We start from the raw sequence: 20,250 nt of genomic DNA on the forward strand, positions 1-20,250 counted from the left end.
GAAATACACAGGTAGTAGCCAGGCCTGAGTAACAGCATCTAGACCACATTAAAGTCCCCAGAACACCCTGCTGTAAGTAAAGCCAGTAAGTGCTCCTCTCATGGGCTGCATTGCACTGACTCATACAATTAATTATCTAATTAGAAGACCTGTCTGCAGTCATGAAGCCTTGGGCTGTGATCCCATCAGCTTTCCCAAGTTAAGAAGGGTCAGTCTGGGTGAGGGCACAGGTTGAAACAAAGGGACATCCCAGCCACGGTAAGTGGAAGAGGATGACATTTGCCTTTTACTCCCAATCCATCCTTTCTCTCTGCTCCTCTCTGATGTTGCAGGTTGCTATTCCAGGAATTGCTGATCTTCAGCTCCAGATGAACTGTTGACTAATTGGTGACCCAACCAAATACATCTGTCAGGGAGCTCATACCTAGAGAAGGCTACCGGAAGGAACTACTGTGAGGGTAGAGGTAAACTGGTGACAGATCAACTGCACCAAGTGCAGCTGGTGCCGATCAAAACTAGGTTTCTCTCTCTGGTGCTATTGTGGCCTATAGCAGAAGACACAGAGATGAAAGGAAGGCCTGCATTTCTACCACTGTGCAGCAATAAAGGATGTCTTGAAAGAACAATAAAAACAAAAAACAAAACATAATTCAGTGCGTGTTGAATCCACAGCTGACTGGCAAGAGAGAAGCAGCAGGGATCTGCCTGGTTCCTCTAAAAACTTATCTTTTTAGGTAAAAGCACAGGAGCTTGTTCCCAAAGTGAGGTTTCCTTGCAGATGGGGAGATGCTTTGGCCCATTTAATCATGTCACAATGCCATTCATTATTTTAAAATTGTTAGTTACACAAGAAGCTTAAATAATTCTTGTCTCAAAAACATGCATGGAAATAACAGTCCTCCTTCTCTTATATTTTCGAGAAGTTAGTACTTCCCAGTGGAACTGCTTCACTGACACAAGATTCCTCCAGGACCAACAACACTCTGGAAGACTGTGTTCCACAGCACAACTAGACAAAGTAAAATTTAAATCCCTATAAATATATGCCTGGCAGCAGTAACTAAATTAAATCTGCCACTGCAAATTCTGCATCTAAATTAATTCTAACTTTTGGAACAAATGCAACAGGTGAGGTTCAGGCACCTGCAAATAAGGGAGATAACCACTGAGCTTTCTCCTTGAGTTAGTCAGGGCAAGGGCTAAAGAGATGTCCTTGACCCTGTACACAAATCCTGAGGACCTGCAGGATTTACACAGCCTGTCCTCAACACACAGTTTCTTTGCATTCAGCTTCAGGAGAAACATATATATGCACTGCAGAAAGATATTTGGTTGTCTGAGCCATAATCAGTATTGTTTGTGTACCAAGAACATCCTACTCTTACTCTGAAGCTTTATCCCATAATTACTGTACTCCCTAAAAAGAATGGGAGGACAAAGAGCAAAAAATTATAAACCCACAGTGTGTCACTAAGGACTGAAGTGGGGAATGAAAGTCTAATGTCTCTACAGAAAATACTAAATGATTTGGGAAATGTTCTTTAAGTATAATCAACTGCTTCCAAGCGTGATTTATTTGTGGTGGTTTTTTTTGTTTTTGTTTTGGTTTGGTTTGGGTTTTCTTTTCAATAATGAGGAAACTTCCACAGTGAAATTAAGAGAATCTCTCTCCTACAATCCACCCCAAGATGAGTCAGGCTGTGTTCTGTTGTGCTGGTAAGCTTTATTGTTTGCTGTCTCAATACAATTATTCAGGACTCTAATGAATAAGGCAGCATACAGAGAAAATGAGGCTTGCATTGTGAAGTTCCTCCATCATAAAGCTTCATATCAAGCAACTGGGCTTCTGGGCACAATTCATGGCGTGCACTTGCGAGCGCGGCATTCGCACAGCGAGGCGGAGGGGATGTAGTGCTGCACCACAGTGCCGTTGGGACACTGCAGTGGGATCGTCACTGTGGTGGTCAGAGTGGCTGTACAGCAGCTGCAGAGGTCCTCCCACTGGCCTGTCTGAGCAGAGTACCTGGTGGTGCTTCTGCACTTGCCCTAAATGGAAAAAGAAGAGAGCAGAGTTTGAACAGAGACTCATCGCACTCAGAATCCTGGTTCTTTATTTCAATGTATCTGTGGGTGACCTGCTCCAACTCCTGTGCTCTACTGCAAAACATGAACTCAGAAACAGGTGCCTGACTCCAGAACATGAGGTGCTGCTCAAAGAGTAACTTCTTATGAGCATAAGCAGAGCAAAGGAGAGGTGAAGAAACTGCTCACACACACACACACAAAAAAAAAAAAAAAAAAAAGGGGGGGGGGGGGGAACAAACAAACAAAAAAACCACAACAACAAAAACCACACAAACAAACAACCACCACCCAGGACTTAAAAATCTCATAGGGAATGTCCAGAGTGTTGACTTCTGAGCAAATGTGGTTATCATGCATTAAGAAAGTGCTTTAGCCCAAATGCTACAACCCACATACCCACTGTTGCCCTGCTGGTGCTATTTTTTCTTCTTCTGCTTGTCTGGCCACTTAATTAATTTAAACCAAGCTGTCAGTGCCTGTAGCTATAAGCCTTCATGATGTAAAAACAAGGAGTCCCACATAAAACTCTGTCAGAGTTCATTTCCTTTGGTGGCTTTGTGCTCTTATTTCCCAGTCTAAATAAATTAAAACATCCTATCATTATCAGGGAGGACTTTAGAAAAAGTGAACTTAATGCTATTTATTCCCAATATAAAACCTGGACTTCTGCAGGATAAACATCTATACTCATGACTTTATGGCTAAGGACATTGTATACAGGACAAGAGGTCAAGAATTATTAGTTATGCCATAAATTGGATTGCACACAAAGGCTGATTAAAATCCTTGCATGGGGCTCAGTTATCTTTGAAAGAGCAGAGATGAGAACACCCAGATTGGAAGCTATGCTCCTATTTTAACAGGAAGTTGCCATAGAAGGTGTAAGCAGTGAAGGGCTGGAAATCAAACTTTTAATCTGATTATGGAAGACACAAGACATGTAGAACACAACAACTTGTTGTCAAGGCTAATGGAGGAATCCCAGAGCTTATAGGACATGCAAGTCAAATCTTGGCACTCAAGTTTAAGGGCCTTTTAAAGTGTCATTTATCTAAATACCTATTTAAATTCCCCCAATCAACGCAGAGGCTCAGTGCTTAACTACAGACTCAGAGCTGAAAATCAGCTTCACAAATTGAAGATTTTCTTTTTTTTTTTTTTTTTTTTAAATGTAGAAAGTCCTAACAGAGCTACTTCAGAGTCATCAATTTCTGATGGAAGCAAGAGAGTGGGATGAAGGAAGCCTTTGTGTCTAACACATGTGCCTTTTTTCATGCTGGTTTGACCAGGGAAAATTCAGCAGCACCAAATTATTTCAGGAAATAAGTGCCAATGGGGTTAACACCAAGTCAATCAATGAGAAACCACTTAACTAAAGTGAAACCATGGTGGAGTAAAAGGTTTCCCCTTAGGAAAGAAAAAGGAGAGGTCTTGGGGCAGAGAGGGGGTTGATTTTTGTTATTTACCTCACAATGAGAAATGGGTACCTCCTTTTCAGCCACACATCCATTGATATTTCCATACTGCAGTCTGGTACTTACTGGATGACATTCCACCTCCACACCTACCAAGTGGAAAAAAAAAAAAAAAAAAAAAAAGTGCTTGATACTGCTGACAATTGTTTTTTGTAACTCATTTCCTTTTACTCCTGAAATTGCTGTCAGTAATTGCTGTTATTCCTGGTAAAATCCCTAGGCTGTGTCTCCTTAGAGTAACTCACGTAGAATTGTGGGACTATTTCACACTACACCCCTAAAATTCCACTAGAGGAGGGTTTCCCTCATGCTTCTTTTCAATTGAGTGCTTTGTTTTAAAGTCACCCTGGCCATCTAACACCAGCCTCTTCCCTGGTCTTAGACGGCTCTCCTGTTAACTCTGGTAACCAACAGGGACTCTGTTCCCCCACTTTCAAAGAGAACCTCGACATTAATATGCTCAAATATAAGCTAACCCAGAGTATTTTCTTCTGAACTCTTGCGTGCTTTTGTCTGCATCTAAAGACCTGTAAAGGAGCCAATGCTTCCTTCAGTGGATATTTTGTGCACAGACAACAGCAGCTCTGTGTAGTGTTACTAGAGTTTTACGTCTCTGTGAAAAGACAGGCTCTAACTTATACCCATTTCTAAATAACCAATGGAATTCCCGTGTTTAACAGAATATTAGACTGATTTTTAGGTATTACAAAAAAGCATTTCAGAAAGTTGAAGGAATTCAGCAGGGCAACTGCACAACTAAGTTCATACAGGAAGAGAAGAGAAAGGTATCCCTCTTCCTACCAGCAAACATAGCCTTTCCATTGGAATGCTGGTACCAAATTGACTGTGCCTTGCTAAAACCTTAAAATTCATTTAAAAAAAAAAAAAAAAACCTCGTTTCTAGTTCCAGAGCTGGAAATGCCCTTTCTCTTTTAATGATTTCATCACTCATTTATAAAAATTGTCCACCTGAAAGGACAGTTGTGTTCACACAATTGAAAAGCACAAAAAAAAAAAAAAGACATCAGTCTCAACACAGCTTCATCCCCTTTTTGATCCTGACTTTCCAACTCATTCTCTAGTTACTTTACCCCCGTTATTTACTTTTTATTGACTGTGCCTCCTCTGCAAAGGCAAGTGCTTGTAACTTAACAAGATGTGAGACTGAGATCAACAGAGAAAAGAGGTGAGAAGCAGAGATGCCACTTCTTTTTAAGTGGGGAAAATAAGGAATATCCTCTGTCAATTATCAAGTCTTGTGGCTAACACCACAAAAATCTCATAAGAAAATAACACCTGTTCACTTGTGTGCTCCCACAAACTTAAAAGCTAGAGCAATGCCTTCAGACACACTATAAAACTTCAGTTGTGAAGACATAACATAGAAATGGAAACTGGTTCTTCAACCAACTTCTTTGCCCAAGAACTTGTAGGACTCTGCTGAGCCAAAGGCATCGGTATGAACTTGAGGGAATAGGTTCCTCGCCCAATTCTTTATGGCACAGAGACATCTGAAAGACAGACTCTCGCAAGATCTTGGAAGATAATGTAACCTATGTCCATGAGAAACTGAGCTACATCCAAGCGCAACATCATTGGGAATAAGGATTTGAAGGTCCATTCAATACTGGAGGTTTTAGGCACGCAGGACATCACTTAGATCAATTTGCCTTTGCTGCCGCAGGGAGGTGTCACTTTTAAATGACTACCAAATCTATGCATATATCTGTGCTCATTTGGAACTAGTTTATCCTCAATTACAGTGATTGGCACTTGCAATTAGTAGAGCCTGTCCACCACACTGTCTTTTAAATCTCAAAATCTGGTTTGTTAATAAATAATTTTGAGTATTCCTTACTTGTAGCCTGGTAGATTAAAGCTCCCTTAACCAAATTACCTGTTTGATCCATTTGATGACAGTCTCTCAATAGCTTTCTGACTTCTATCTCTCAAGCCAGAGCTCAGTGATTATCCAGACAGGCAAAGGCTGCAAACTCTCTTAAGAGTTACCGTCCTTCATCAGGGGTATTATTGCAGCAGCTCCTGTGCCAGTGTGGTGAAGGGCTGCTATGCTGGCCATCTTTTATTTATGAGCACAAGCACAGCAAAAAAAAGACAATTAAAACACATAACACAGGCAAGATGTTGATATTCTGACCCTAAAAGATAGTTTCAATTCTTTGTTACCTTTTTTAAAATTATAAAATATATACTTACAGACTATTTTTTACTTACAGAGGAGAAAACTGAGAGGTTATCTGCTCACAAATGCATCAGAGATTCATTTTAGAAATGAGAACCCAACCCTGCAATCCTTCCTCATGTAAGCAAACCCTTCCTACTATCACAGCCTGACATTTGGATTATCCACACACAGAGGCATGTTATTAGAAATTAAGAGTTGCAGGATTGACCCCTAAACTGGCAAATTTAAGAAGAAACCAGGCTGTTCCATAGGCATGCATTTCCCCTACTATTTTTGGTTCATATGTTATCAAAAGCATTACTGTCACTGGGGTTGGGCTTTTTTGATTAATTAATTTTAAGTTGATTGATTATTCATGAAGTGTTTTCCTCACATATTCAGTAGTATCAGGTTATGTGACTTGTCAGGCTGTCTGTGCAGGTCTGTTCCTGTTATCACCAGATGAACAATAAAATAAAACATTCATAATTAACATCTACATAAAAAGTAGAGAGCATCTATTTCTTTTTAAGCACTTGGGAATACTGTCAAAACACATGTTCTTGATGACAAAACACGACAGCAGCATCCCAGTCAAAGGGTGGGCTTCTGTGGTGGTTTATTATAACCACATTGCTAAGCTCTGCTACATTACACTGCACATTATGGAAAATGTAGGTACTTACACACTCTGCCTTTTCCATACAAGATTTATGGATTATTTACTTACATGTGTCACAGCAAGTGTTGCCAATTTTTGCAATTCTGCCCTAAAATGAAAAAAAAAAACAAACTCAAATTTTGGCACAAGTGATATCCTTCTGTTCTACTGAGAGATGTATAAAGCAGGGTACTAGGCAAAAAAACCAAAACAAACTGAATTTCTCTGTTATACAAAATCATAAATCTATATTGTCTTCTCTTCATCAGTTTTAAGATTTTGAACTTGTGATGGTATTTGTTGGTAGCTAATTGGAAGTAATTGACTTATTAGCAAGTCCAACACCTGAAAAATATCACTCTCACCTTCCATTAGGAGCTTTCTAAAATAAAGGTGTTAAATACAAATAAATTCCTTGAAATCAGAAGGATAAAACCAGTAGCATTCAAGTCTCATATCTGTTTAAGAAATATCACATATGTTAAGTAAGTTTTAAAAGACATAAAACTTTATGTTTCTGGTTTCATTGCTACCATCCAGAATATAATTCTCAGAAATACATGTATGTTGGAAATTATTGAAAAACTTAAGTGAAAGGGAAAATGGAGAAATATTTACCCTGCAGGGTCATGCCATGGTTGCACTAAACCCCTGAGCTATGCAAAAGTTTGGAGGCTTTTTTAATTAAAAACCCTAAAATTTTGATGAAACAAGATGAAAACCACTATTTTCATAGCTGAAATATTTCTATTGGAGGGGGAGGATAAGAGAAGGATAAACGCAGTTTGAGAAATTCTGTTGAAAAAGTAAACTGTTTTTCACTGATTTCCCATTAACATCACTTGAATATGATAATAACCCAAAGCCTGTAATATAATGCAGCTTTTTTTAATATAATTTTTTGTTTATAAAACAAAACTGTGTATTATAATTTCACAAAATCAGAAATGCCCTGTAGAAGCTTTATTTTTCTCACATTATACATAAAAAATCCTCCATTTGTTTCGTGTGTGAGCAGAGTAGCTTGGCCACAAGCTTTATTTAAGGTTCCCTGCTTCCTGCCATGCCAAAAAACATGGGAACAGGTGGATATAAACACCTGTAAGATGTATAAAACCTGACAGATAAGCAAAAGCGGGGCTCCCATGTGCTTCACTCGCACCTCACTCTGCTCCCTCGGTGTTTCATTAACCACAAATCACAAGAAAGATGGGTGGATACTTTGTGCAGGGTTTTTTATCCTGCCAAAAAAATGCAGTTGTGGAAGTTTGGTCTTCCTAGAGCAGAGTGAAAATTCCTTTCCCTAACCTCACATAATGGCAGAGAAAAAATACCTTAGCATTTCATATGCATATTTCTCAGTCTGTGTCATTGTCCACACAGTTTTGCTCTGGATATCAGACTGAGAACATTGGTAGAAGCACCACTTGCATTGTGTTACAAATGTTTGATACTTCAAATATTCAGCTTCATATTCATAACAGAATTATGGTCAGCAGTCAGCACAGTCCCACAAAAAGCCAGCTTATATTTTAAAACAGAGAAAACCTACATCTTTCCAAATCTCAGAGAAAGTTCAAATTCAGTTCAGCCAAGGTATTGGGAGAGGGTTGGGGTTTCCCACCCCAGCAGACAGAAAGTACCACAAATATGACTGAGCCCAATAGGAAACCTGGAAACAGGACCTGTTTCACTACTTACTCCTTCAGCCAAGCATCTTCTGGCATCAAATGGGGGACAGCCAGTGATTTTCCTTTCCCAGATAAATTCTCCTCTCTCATTTATTCTACAGGAGTGACTGTCACAGCCATCCTGAAGGGATGCATTTGCCTGGAAAGATTGAAGGGCTGTTAGCTTTACACTGAAACAACAGGGACAGGAAGTTTTCAGGATATTATCCTGCTGATGTCTCAATTAAAGTACCATGGTGCTGACATTTATAAAACACGGAACTGTTTAGTAAACAGCATTGTTTGTCAACAAAGTCGTTATCTTCTGTTTAATTCCATGACTATATTCATCACAGCTCTGCCCAGACTGCCCAAACCTGACCTTTTTTCAGCTCTTAATGGGAAAGAAATTTCCATTAACTTAGGAAAAAAACTTCTCCAAGTGAGAGATTTAGGGGTCTGGCCTATCAGCCATCTTTTAAAGAGACATATAGACAATTATTTACCTTCTGGATGAGTTGGAAATTTCTTTAGGAAAAAAAATATAAAACCACACCCCCATCCCCACACCAAATCATTTAGGTTGGAATAAACCCCTAAGAACAAGTCCAGCCATTAACCTCCCACTGCCAACAGGGTCCGCCACAAAACCAGACCTCTCAGAGCCCTTCCACACGTTTTTAAAATTCCTCCAGGGCTGGTGACTCAACCACTGCCCTGGGCAGCCTGTGCCAAAGCTGGACAATTCTTCCAGTGAAGAAAAAATTTAATATGCAATCTAAACCTTCCCTGGTGCAACTCTAGGCTGTTTCCTCTCCTCCTGTCCCTTGTTCCCTGGGAGCAGAACCTGACAACCCCCCCTCAGCTGTCCCCTCCTGTCAGGGAGTTGTGCAGAGCCAGAAGGTCCATCCTGAGCCTCCTTTTCTCCAGGCTGAGCCTCCCCTAGCTGCACCTGGTGCTCCAGACCCTTCCTCAGCTTCATGGCTCTTCCCCATACTCTCCCCAGCTAAGACTTCTCACAGGTATGGAACAAAAGAAAACTTTAGATGCTGTCTCTTGTGACAGAGAATGCGGTTTAACCAGAAAAATATCCATTCCTGTTTAAGAATATATCATGCATCAAGGTCAGACTGGATGTGGCTCTGAGTAACCGGCTCCACTGGAAGGTGTCCCTGCCCCTGGCAGGGCATTGGGACAAGATGATTTTTATGGTCCCTTCCAACCCAATCCATTTTAGGATTCTATGCTGGAGAAGTTTCTCAAAATTCACATTTTCAACTTAACTATTTCACATCTAAGATGTGGGTTTTCATTTCCTCTAAATACTTGTTTGAGGGCATATTCCAGTTAAAGTTCCTTGATAACACTCTTGAATCTAGAATGCCCCTCTAGAATTTTGTACCGTTGTGTGAAGTATCCTATTTTTTCATTTACAAACAAATTAACTTCTTTAATCAATTTTTCTGAGATACAAAAAACATCGGTAAAACCATGCTACCTAATCAACAAGGAAGAAAAATGTGCTTCCCTGGTGTTCAACAGAAGTTGATGATACATTTACATTTACTAATAAATAAAAGAAAGAGTGCTTAAAACTTACCTGAAGATATTGAACCCTTCCATCTCTCAGCCTGATGCTACATGAAGTTGGCACACATTTTCCACAGCAAGAGCCAGGGATTTCCTGCCTTCTGTAGTTCTAGAAGGTGAAGGACATTTTTCTGGGTTTATTTTGTTTTAAGCATGCATCCTCTATTTATTTTAAGAAGGGTTTTTCTTAAAAAAAAAAAAAGATTCAGTGAACAAAATGATTGCCAGCAAAATCCTTCTCAGTAAAACCAATGAATTCTACACAGTGAGACCAGGGAAAGTAGTTGGAAGTGCTGAAACTGGAGAGAAAAGGGCAAAATATCCAGTAAGCATTGGACACGGAAAGGGCAGAACAAGGCTAAGCTGGAAAATCTGGAGCATGGAAAGAAAAAGAAAATGGCTTGGTAGTAGAAGAGAGTAAAAGAGCATCAGAGAACATACAATATAATAAAATGAAAAGGAGAGAAAGAAAGAAAAAGGGAGTAATGGACCCCCACAAACAGCATTGAAGGGAAAAAGAGTGGCATGAAAAAGAGCATGGAGGAATAAGCAGCACTAAGTGGAGAAGCAGAAAGGTATAGAGTGGATAATGCAAAGGAAAAAACCAAACCAAGCAGAAAGGAACTGAACTAACACATGAAGTGTCCCACAGTAATGTCCCCAGCTGCTCCAGATAACCAACAGCTGCTTATGATGAGATGAACATTTTTAAGAAAACAAGCACTTTCTGGTTCAGTGAAGGCATGCATGTTATCCATATGTTTTTTATAGAAAGAGAATTTGGGGAGGGGGGAGGTTTACTATTAAATCATTGGGGGGAAATGTAGTTCATTGTTATTTAGGTGAACTTTCCCTACTGGCAAAAATATAAGCACCTAAAGCAGGTCATAAAATGACAAAAAAATTACCCTCCTGAGCAGAATATGCTAGAGCTGGCTGCACTTCAATTGCCAGTGCTTTTCCTCACACAACTTCAGCATCCAGGAGAAAGCAGGTGCTCCTGAGAGAATTGGTACTCTCAAACCATTTGTACTCTTAAATTTTATCCATTATCAAGGAATTGCTTTTAATCTGGGTGTACCATGAAGTCAAAGGCTTTGAGACAGGAAAGATCCTGTGAAGTGTGTGAATCCCACTGGCCTTAGAGGGATGAATACATGTACTTTATTTGATTATTTTTTTCCCATCAAGCTCCACAAATTCATTACAATGGCTAGGAAGGGATACATACCCCTAGACCTGCAACTTCCCTTGGGTAGCTGCCCATCTCCCAAACACAAGTTCACAGTCCTTAATAAGCCCAACTGGAAATGGCCCTTTCTTCAGGGTTTTCTGTCTAGTCTGTAATTTTGGGTCACATGGGGAAAAGGAACTGTTTGGGAAATGTGTGGGTGGTGAAAGAAGCAGGAGAGGAATGTTTCTCCTTTTTTTTTTTATCATGTATTATATTGATTCCTCTACCTTTAATTTCTACAGCTGGCTCCTTGCATGGAGCAGCAAGAATGGATGTTTGTGTATCTTTGTGTGGGAATGTACGCATGCACACATGTCTCTGGCCATAAATTCAATCTGGTGCATCTGGGTTTTTTTCATGGATCTGCCAGGTTACATTTTGTGGAAGATATATTTTGAGAAAGATGCCCAGCACTGAGCTTGGCCTTTCATTTTCCCTTTAGAAGCCTATGCCTATAACCAAACCTTAGAGGAGGGGTGATGTTAGGGTCTAGAACAACAAAAAGTATTTCAGAATATCCTTTTTGTCACAGGCTATATCCACATCACCAAATAAAAGGGGTCAAAGGCAGTTTTGATGCCCAGTGGACAAGTGGAACACTTATGAATCATCTGAACTACATTCTCCACATGAAACTGACTGGTCTTGTGTTGTCCTAACCACTGACCTGTCCGTGGATGTCATTTGGAAGTCACAACATCATTTCTCTACTCACAAAAGGCCAGTTGGGGCACTGTTGACAATTCTTCAACAATAAAGGGTTGCAGGAAATAATTTGAGCCTGCAGTTTTGTTCTATTTTCTTATTGGTAGAGATTACTCTCTACAGAGAATTAAGTACATTTCCAGTCTTTTCCAGTTCTACTTCAGGATGGGAGATTGGACTCATTAAAAACTCTGCCCCTCTCTATTTCAGGGACCCTTCCAGTGTATGCCTCTCCTGGACATCAGCCAGGGATCTCACATGATCATGTTAGAGATGTGGATTTTGGGTGCCACAGCCACACCTTGTACAGGCCCTGGGTTTGGGTGGGCCCATTGGGCTCCATCCACTGAAAGGATGAAGAAGAGGAAGAGGCATTTAACTTTTTTTCTGGGACACTTCACTGCTGGTCTGTGCTCTTTGGACACAGGGAGATCAAACCAGCCTCTGCAACTCACTTAGATCTCCTTCTACTCGAGGTATTGGTGCTAAGAGAGAAAACTACACAACTGGGCAATCAAGCTAATCAAGCAATCCTGTCACACTGTTGGTCAGTGGAGTAAAAATGGAAGCTATATCCCTCTGGTTATCTTCGCCACCGTCATTCCTTGCAGGCAATGGCACCAAAACAGTAGCAAAGACTTCAAAAACCAATGGGAACTGATGGGGACAATCACCTCAAATCACCACAGGCATGGGCTGGGAACCAATCAAATGCTACTTAGCCCAGCTTTTAGACAATTTGGAAGAGTCATAGGAAAGGCCTAAAGCATGGAGATCTGTCTGAGCTGCCAGTCCCTGGAGGGACAGATAACACTCTAGGAAAGAGGACTCAGCAGTTCCTATTGCAAATGATTTGCCAAACCTTGTATTACCCTGAGGGTAAATCATCTGAAACAAACAAAATATGCCTGAGGAGCTAAATACCATGTAAAGTTATCTTTGCTACGCTGAGGATTTAGATCAGATTCGGTGCCTATCATCCAATTCATGGAAAGAACACAGAGCCAAGACTTCTCAGAAGAATCTGAAGAAGGGCCAAAGGCCCCAGTGTTGTACCAGATGTAAACTGGTGTGTTTAGAGAAGAACACGACTCTCATCAGACACACTCCTAACGCAGACCCCTCAGACTGCTCCCACTCACCGCTGGGCAGGCCTGGCAGTTCAGTTTGGTACACCTCAGAGTGTATTTCCGAGGCGCTGTCTGGAAGCAGTCACACGTCGTGCACTGATCCACCATCAGGCGCCTCCCGTGCTGAAACGTCAGAACCAGTTTGTCAGTCAGTGACCACCTCACCGGCAAAGTCCAAGATAAACAGGGGACTTCAGGTTAAATATCTTTCATAAAATCTTGCATTTAATTCTTTGCTAGAGAAACAAGAAACCCATGCTGCTGAGTTTCCAGAGATCCCAAATTTTTCACCTCTAACTCCATAACAGTCAGCGTGGCATGAGGCTATTTTTCAAGAAAGTCCTTCAGAAATCTTTAGTCTGAGAAATGGTAAAGACATTTCTTTGTTGTTTACAAATCTAGCAAGCAAGAAAGGGATCCTTGAAAGTTATGAGGAAGATTTTTTTATTCTGACTACATGGTTGCCAAGAGTTCATTTTTTGAGTGTAATGAATTGATTTGGCAATAAATTTTTATTCTAGAGCCATCAAAACCCACAGATTACAGGCAGAAATTGCTTGTTATAGTTTTTGTAACAACACTGCTTGGAATTTCTAAAGGCCTAAAAGCTTTAAATTAAGAAGAGACAAATTTAAAAAAAAAAAAAAAAAAAAAAAAAAAAAAAAAAAAAAAAAAAAAAAACCAACAACACAAAACCACCAAAAAACCCACACCACGCCCCAAAACCACAGACTTTCTGATTAAAGACTTCTACTTGTCCATAGTTATAAGCAAATCAGGCTGAGCACAATTCAAATTCCCCGAGCTCTTCCCCAGCACCTTGTTTTCTAGATACCATCACCTTTTCAAAGCAAACAAAAAGGACATTTAAAATGCAGAGCAAAAATGCCAAACCATAAAGAAACAAAAATATGTGGAGTCAGTAACTGGTTACCCTGTACTGAAAAGAATTCTAAAGACAAACTCTTTCTTCCTCCCAAGAGCAAAACTCTTCATTTCAATACCAAAATAACAAACCACAAAGGTTGAAGGTGCAAAACGGGAGCAGCCTACTCAAGATTTTCACAAATTTCTCAAAAACAAATAAGGTAAATAAACAAGGAAAATAAGTAAGGTAAATAGACACTTCTACTGGATTATGAAAGGTTTGAATTGTACTTCAGATATTCATGGAATGCCACTGTTGATTTCACTTGGTACAGCACATATCCTCAGATTCCTTTCTGAAATATTAAATGCTTATGAAGTAAATGGAGCAAAAACAAGAAGCTAGCCACAGTAACAGTGTAAAAGTAATGCATTTATGGGTAGTTTAGAGCCAATACTCTGAAGGACAAATGTTCTGAGCACAGAATTTTAATTAGATTCTTATTCCGTGCCCCAGGACAACAGAGGTCCTCAGGCCTCTATAATCAGTAACAGAAATTACTCTCTCCTGAGGTCTAGAAAAAGGATCCTCCACATAAAACATGATGAAAGAGGAAATACCAAGAGGGGGATCCCTGTCTTTGAACAGCTCAACTTGAGAACTGAACACAGGATTCCTCAGCTTTCCAGGTTTAACCTTTTGTGGCAGCTATCATTAATCTGGAGGGTTAAAAAACCTCAATGGAGGCAGGCAGGGGGAATACACTCAAAATTTTGCTGCTGGAGAGGAAGGGTGTGCTGGTTTTGGCTGGGGTAGAGCTAATTTCCTTCTCAGCGGCTGGAATGAGGCTGTGGTTTGGATTTGTGCTGCACATGGGGTTGATAATACGGAGATGTTGTTATTGCTGAGCAGGGATTCCATAGAGCCAAGGCCTTTTCTGCTTTTCCTACTTCCAGGCTGCTGAGGAGACTGGGGGTACATGGGAGGTTGGGAGGAGACACAGCCAGGACAGGTGACCCCAACAGACCAAAGGGACATTTCAGACCTTATGGCATCATGATTGGAATATACAGTGGGGAGAAGAAGGAGAAAAGGGGGACGTTTGGTGCTATGGCACTTGTTTTCATAAGTCACCATTCTGCTTGTCTGGGAAGGCTGAACACCTGCCCAACCCTGGCAAGCAGTGAATGAATTCCTTGTTTTGCTTTGCTATCACATCTTTTACTTTAACCATCTTTATCCCAACCCAGGAGTTTTCTCACTTTTACCCTTCCCATTCTCTCCTCAATCCTGCCGGTGGGAATGAGCAAGCAGCTGCTGGCTGGGGTTACACCACAACAGACGGAGAGCAAATATCCTATGAAATTCCAGATTTCTTGTTTGATCTCAACACTGGAAAGCAGTCAGACACCAGAGTGACAGTTCTAGTGCAGGCCATATGACGTGGTTTATCAAAGAATGCCTCAGTGGCTCTAGGATTTATCATAAAGAAAGGGTCTACAAAGCCACGGCTGATACCACTGATATCCTCGTGGAATCTTCTAATATTTCTAACATCCCAATTAAGAACCAAATAAACAAAGTTGAATTCATATGAATCACTGTGAGAGGCAGGAACACAGGGATTACGAGAGAGATGCTGATATGAAAACTTCACATGCAGGTGCTTGAACTTTTGGGGAAAGGTCTTGCCCTGATCCCATATTTCCTTAGCATGACAGAACTGAAAAAAATAATGGATTGATACAGATTTTTCTCTTTATATAACACACCTATCACGTGCTTTCTCGGCTAGGAATGAAATGTCAATACCTGCTAACCGAAATAACCTGCACAAAGCTCAAATCTACTCAGATCACCTTCAAAAACACTACTCAGTAAAAGCCTGAGAAAACAGATGAGAGATACAGATAAGCCTTTTGGTAAATACATCCACCTGCCTGGAAGCTTGCAGTTAAAACCAACAGCATTGTTAAGAACAGCAGAGTGGATGCAATACACCAAATAACTGGAATATAATATTGGTAAGTAGATACATGACAAATATGTACAGGGATTAAGGACAGAGTCAATTACCAGAAACACAGTAAAAGACTCAAAACTTGGAACTATTCAGGGAAGGAGTCAAAGTAGAAAAGTTTTCCCTTGATATAAAATGAAACTTGAAACCTGCTCTTAAAGGACCAAACATAAAGGGTTTGAAATCCAGGAAGTATAAACTTTGTGGACACCACATCTTCCTTCCTGACCAGGACTCTGGAACCAATCACTGAAGCAGAGAATTGTAAAAGACAAAGCTGTAGTGATGCCAGGTGCTCAAAATATTTCAGATAGGCAGCTAATTAACTTATAGTAAGTCATTAAATGAAGCTAGTTTAAGAAATTTTAGAATTTTTTTTCCAATATTACAGAATCTGAGACATTTTATTCTGAAGTTTTCAAAACACAGACACCTTATTTTGCCTTCAACGTGACATTTTGTTTCAAAAATTGCTTATGCTTAATTTTAAATTATTTTAAAATGCTTGAAGAGAGAAAAAGTACTTTACTTGACAGATGAGGTGAATATTTTGTTGGAGGAGAAAAACATTTGTTGGTCGTGGCAGAACAGCACACAACAGAAATTATATACATATATATATACACATGGACTATATAATCCTATATAAGGGAAGGTGGCAGGAGCTGCTAATTACTGCCCTGCTTGACATTCCCTACAAATATTGTCTTTATAGGATGCCAGCTGGTTCTGACAATATACAATAGAGGGAACAAGTAGAGGGATTAAAGAGAAAGTAGATTATTCCAGAATTTATCACTTTTAAACTAGTGTTCTGACAAGAAAAACAAGAGTTTTTCCTTGGATTTAATTCTACAGGGAAGTAATCTCTGCACAGAATGATGGATGCCTGATTACATAGTTTTAGCTCTTAAAAACTGATAAATTTATACCTTTGGACTACAAATAAAATATCCAAACCACAAGAAATAGATGGAGAAAGGCTGTTTCTGCCACACCATTAAAATATAAAGAGATTTGAGTAAATTTATTTTTAAATAAATCAAAAAGGAAGACACACGTTGACAAAGCAGGAATGAGTAGGTTAAAGTTAGGTTAAATGACTAAAGAGAACCTGTTTCCCTGGGGGATGGTGAGAATAGTTAGAGCTCTTTTACACCAGAGGTGCTGCCAGAATATGGATTTAGGGAAACAATGGACAATTGACAGAGCTCTCCAAAGATAAATTCGGCATAAATGAGATCAGATGCTTAACTCCCACCATTCCCACTATCATGGGCTGGGTTAAACATGTCTTAATCTATCCATTAAATACGCAGTTGAGAAAAAATTTCCTCACAGGGCATATCAGCAGGGATCTTGAAAGGGAAAAGAGGTCAAACAGGGAGGAAGCTCAGCTTTCCTGTTCCTGCTAATAGCCAAGGAGGGATACCTCTCCTTCCACACAGGTGGAGGAAGTCTCCATCCTTGCTTTAATCTGCCTTATCCTCTAATTGAATATGGGAAGGTTTTGCTTCCCCGAAGTGGGCAAGGATCACTCGGGAGATTAACCCTCATACGGAGTTTCCTGTGCGTTTGATAGTCTGCAAACCATTACAAAATGCACGTTTACCACACTTTCTAAGCACTCTTTTCAAGCACCTTCAAGATAAGGAAACATTGCTGTCCCCATTTTGCAGAGATTGCGCATTGCCAGGAAGACCCTGGCAGAGTCAGGAGCTGGACAGAGACCTGCTGAGCCCCCTGGCATTGCTTTTATTCCAAGATCTTGCTTACAGGGATTCTATCTGGAAAAAAAAAAGCTGCCCTGTATTCTGTGTGTGTATATATTCTGACAAGCATGTGTCTTTCAAAAGCTCATTCATGTATTTCAATATCTCACCATTCAACAGGTAAAAGGAATTGTGTCTTACCCCAATAACAGTGCCATTCAAAGGACAACCATTCAGGGGTGCTGAAAAAGAAAAAAGTATTCCATTTAGCATTACCATTACCAATGACATTTCCAAGATTTAATTAACCACAGTTATGCTTTCTTGTGTACTTGACTCAGTACACTTCCAGCTTGAAGAAATTTGTATCCAATTTCACTGTAAAGAGGCATAACCGAGCCCCTTACATTATACCTTGAAAGGCAACAATTTTTCAGAGATATACTTGATGCTACATAAAAATATCTGTGACTGAGCTATTTTTGAACAAGTACATGGCAGAACGTAAACTTTCCCCTCCACTTCAAGCCTCACACTCACAGAAGATGAACTCAGGTTTTCTGCAAATTAAAGAGCATATTATCCCCTCCTCCTCCCACTGCTCCCTCCTCACCCTGTGGCTGCACACACACTTGTCAACTAAACATCACTGTGAGTCTTTCCAGACTGATGACCCAAATCAGTTTTGATTTAGACTTTTGAGCCAAGACTGTTATGAGTCATAGAAACATAGGCTTGGCTTAGAAGGGACCTTAAAGCTCATGCAGTTCCAACACCCTGCCATGGCCAGGGGCACCTTCCACTATCCCAGGTTGCTCAGAGCCCCATCCAACACAGCCTGGAACACGGCCAGGGATGGGGCAGCCACAGCTGCTCTGGGAAACCTGTGCCAGGGCCTCCCCACCCTCACAGGGAACAATTTCTTCCCTATATCCGATCTAACGCTGCTCTCCGTCAGTGTGAAGCCATTGCCCCTTGTCCTGTCACTCCAGGCCCTTGTCAAGAGTCTCTCTCCAGCTTTTCTGTAGGCTCCCTTCAAGTACTGGAAGGCAGAATTCCCCCCTCCCCTTTTGCCCATGGGGGTTTGGATGCAGCAGCAGGTGCTTCCGTACTTAGTGTCTGAATTACACAGGAGCCCTTCAAAGTGGGGCTATGCTTCCAAAACACACACTGTCAAAATTGTCATTGAGAAACAGAAAATCACCCCATGAAGCCATTCATGCTGGAGTGATCCCATTTGTCATCTCCCAAACCTTACCACATCTGCAGGAAGGACAGCAGTCTATCACTTGGTCACAGCGCAGCTCAGTTCCCTCTGGACAGTCAGGCACATCCATTTGGGAGCAAGAAACATTCTTTTGCTGCACAAAAACCTCATTGTTCACCCGGACACACTCATTGACCACGCAGCGGTTCCAGGGGGATCGCCACTCCGTGCCGACCTGAGGGGAAGTCGTGAGAGGATTAAACACAAGCAGCAGTATTTGTGCCCCTGGACAGAGGGAAGGCCACCCCAGACAGATGCTGGCTTGCCAAAAAGCACATTTACTGCATCAGGAATGGTGTCACCCAGCACTTCTCCACAAACCCTTACCATGACAATCAGTTTACAGAGCATGCTGAGATTGTAGAGAATAAGAATTACAGGAGTATCCTTTAAAAGAGACAGGTCAAATAACAAGTGAAGAAGGAAAAGAAATCCTAACTGGAGTTAAATCTGCATTTATTCCCTGCTGACTGCCTGAACTGCACTGCAGCTGAGCAGCCCCTCTTTCTGCTGCAACCTGCTGCAAATCAGATTTGCAAAGCCCAAAGGAGGCTTTGGCAATAGGCTCTAGACCTGAAACACTTGCAACTGTAGAAAAGACAAGATCCTGTTAATAGTTCTCCTATTATCATCACCCATAGGCCAGACAAAGAAGGAACTTCAAGCACTTTTTATGGGAACAGACATCAACAGCGGCCCACAGCACAGTGCTGGGAGGAGCTGCTCACTGCTTTGTGGCTTTATTCCTTCACTGATAACACTTTGAATACACTTCAAGAACAGCAAAACTGAAGATCAGATCCCCAGCTGCAGTCAATTCAAACATCTTTGCTCAGAAAGTTAGGAAACACATTCTTCTAGTGGGTTAAATACTTAATTCTTCACTAATGACAGAAGAGTTGCAAGAGGACGCAGCAATGAATAGACTGCAGACATAACTATTAACATGTTAGGACAAAAAAAAGAGTCATTGAGAGACAATGGGACACAAAAAAGGTCTTTCTGAAGGCTTGTTTGATGAAGCAGAAAAGAATTGTGACCCACATTAAGAAATCCCCTCGTTAAAACCAGGAAAAAGGAAGGTTGCAAAATGACACTTTGACAAGTTTTGTTTTGTTTTTTTTTTAAGACAGCAGCAAATTGCAATATATATTAGCTGTATTACAATACAAATTTAAACCAACAGCTGTCAACTAGGGAGGCATTATACCCAATAAACATCCTTTCAAGCTACCATGGCTGAAATTAGTAATTGTACACAAAATATCTGGCCCAGAAAAGGGCAGGGAGGATTCACATGTGGGAATTGACTGGGTAGGTCACAGAACACCCAAAACATTATCTCCAATGCTGGCTGACGTGTAGAAGAAAAAGCTGATATCATCTTCATCTCCTTCCATGGAACACAAAATAATTCCAGGGGCGTTTTGCTAGAAGGGAAAGCGTCCGTCCCACTAGCACCTCACCTCATGCAAAGGAGGATCTTCATCACCCCGAGGCCAAAAGTGCAGCTCCTCACAGGCAGTTTTCTGACATCTCCCACAGCACTCCCCTTCTGGCACAGTGTACTTGTAGCCCTGGAGGAGGAAAGGAAAGAAAAGGACTTTCTTACCCAGCAAGAGGAGGCAAACAAGAACATCAATCCCAG

The 20,250-nt window shown here is 40.8% G+C and overlaps 1 protein-coding gene across 3 annotated transcripts in view; it reads right to left on the bottom strand.

Moving 5' to 3' along the window:
• Positions 1–1,703: 1,703 nt before the first annotated feature.
• VWF (von Willebrand factor) overlaps positions 1,704–20,250 on the bottom strand; it is a 137,018-nt gene continuing 118,471 nt past the window's right edge. For all 3 annotated transcript variants that reach the window (XM_040063459.2, XM_040063457.2, XM_058420108.1), the window contains exons 44-52: positions 20,069–20,179; positions 18,594–18,777; positions 17,537–17,577; positions 12,748–12,858; positions 9,677–9,775; positions 8,108–8,236; positions 6,476–6,515; positions 3,552–3,649; positions 1,704–2,046 (exon numbers count right to left, since the gene is read on the bottom strand). In XM_040063459.2, coding sequence (XP_039919393.1) covers positions 1,858–2,046; positions 3,552–3,649; positions 6,476–6,515; positions 8,108–8,236; positions 9,677–9,775; positions 12,748–12,858; positions 17,537–17,577; positions 18,594–18,777; positions 20,069–20,179 — 1,002 coding nt within the window. In that variant the 3' untranslated portion in view covers positions 1,704–1,857. The remainder of the gene's footprint in view (positions 2,047–3,551; positions 3,650–6,475; positions 6,516–8,107; positions 8,237–9,676; positions 9,776–12,747; positions 12,859–17,536; positions 17,578–18,593; positions 18,778–20,068; positions 20,180–20,250) is intronic.

This window comes from Hirundo rustica, chromosome 4 (genome assembly GCF_015227805.2).
Source record: "Hirundo rustica isolate bHirRus1 chromosome 4, bHirRus1.pri.v3, whole genome shotgun sequence".
NCBI lineage: Eukaryota > Metazoa > Chordata > Aves > Passeriformes > Hirundinidae > Hirundo > Hirundo rustica.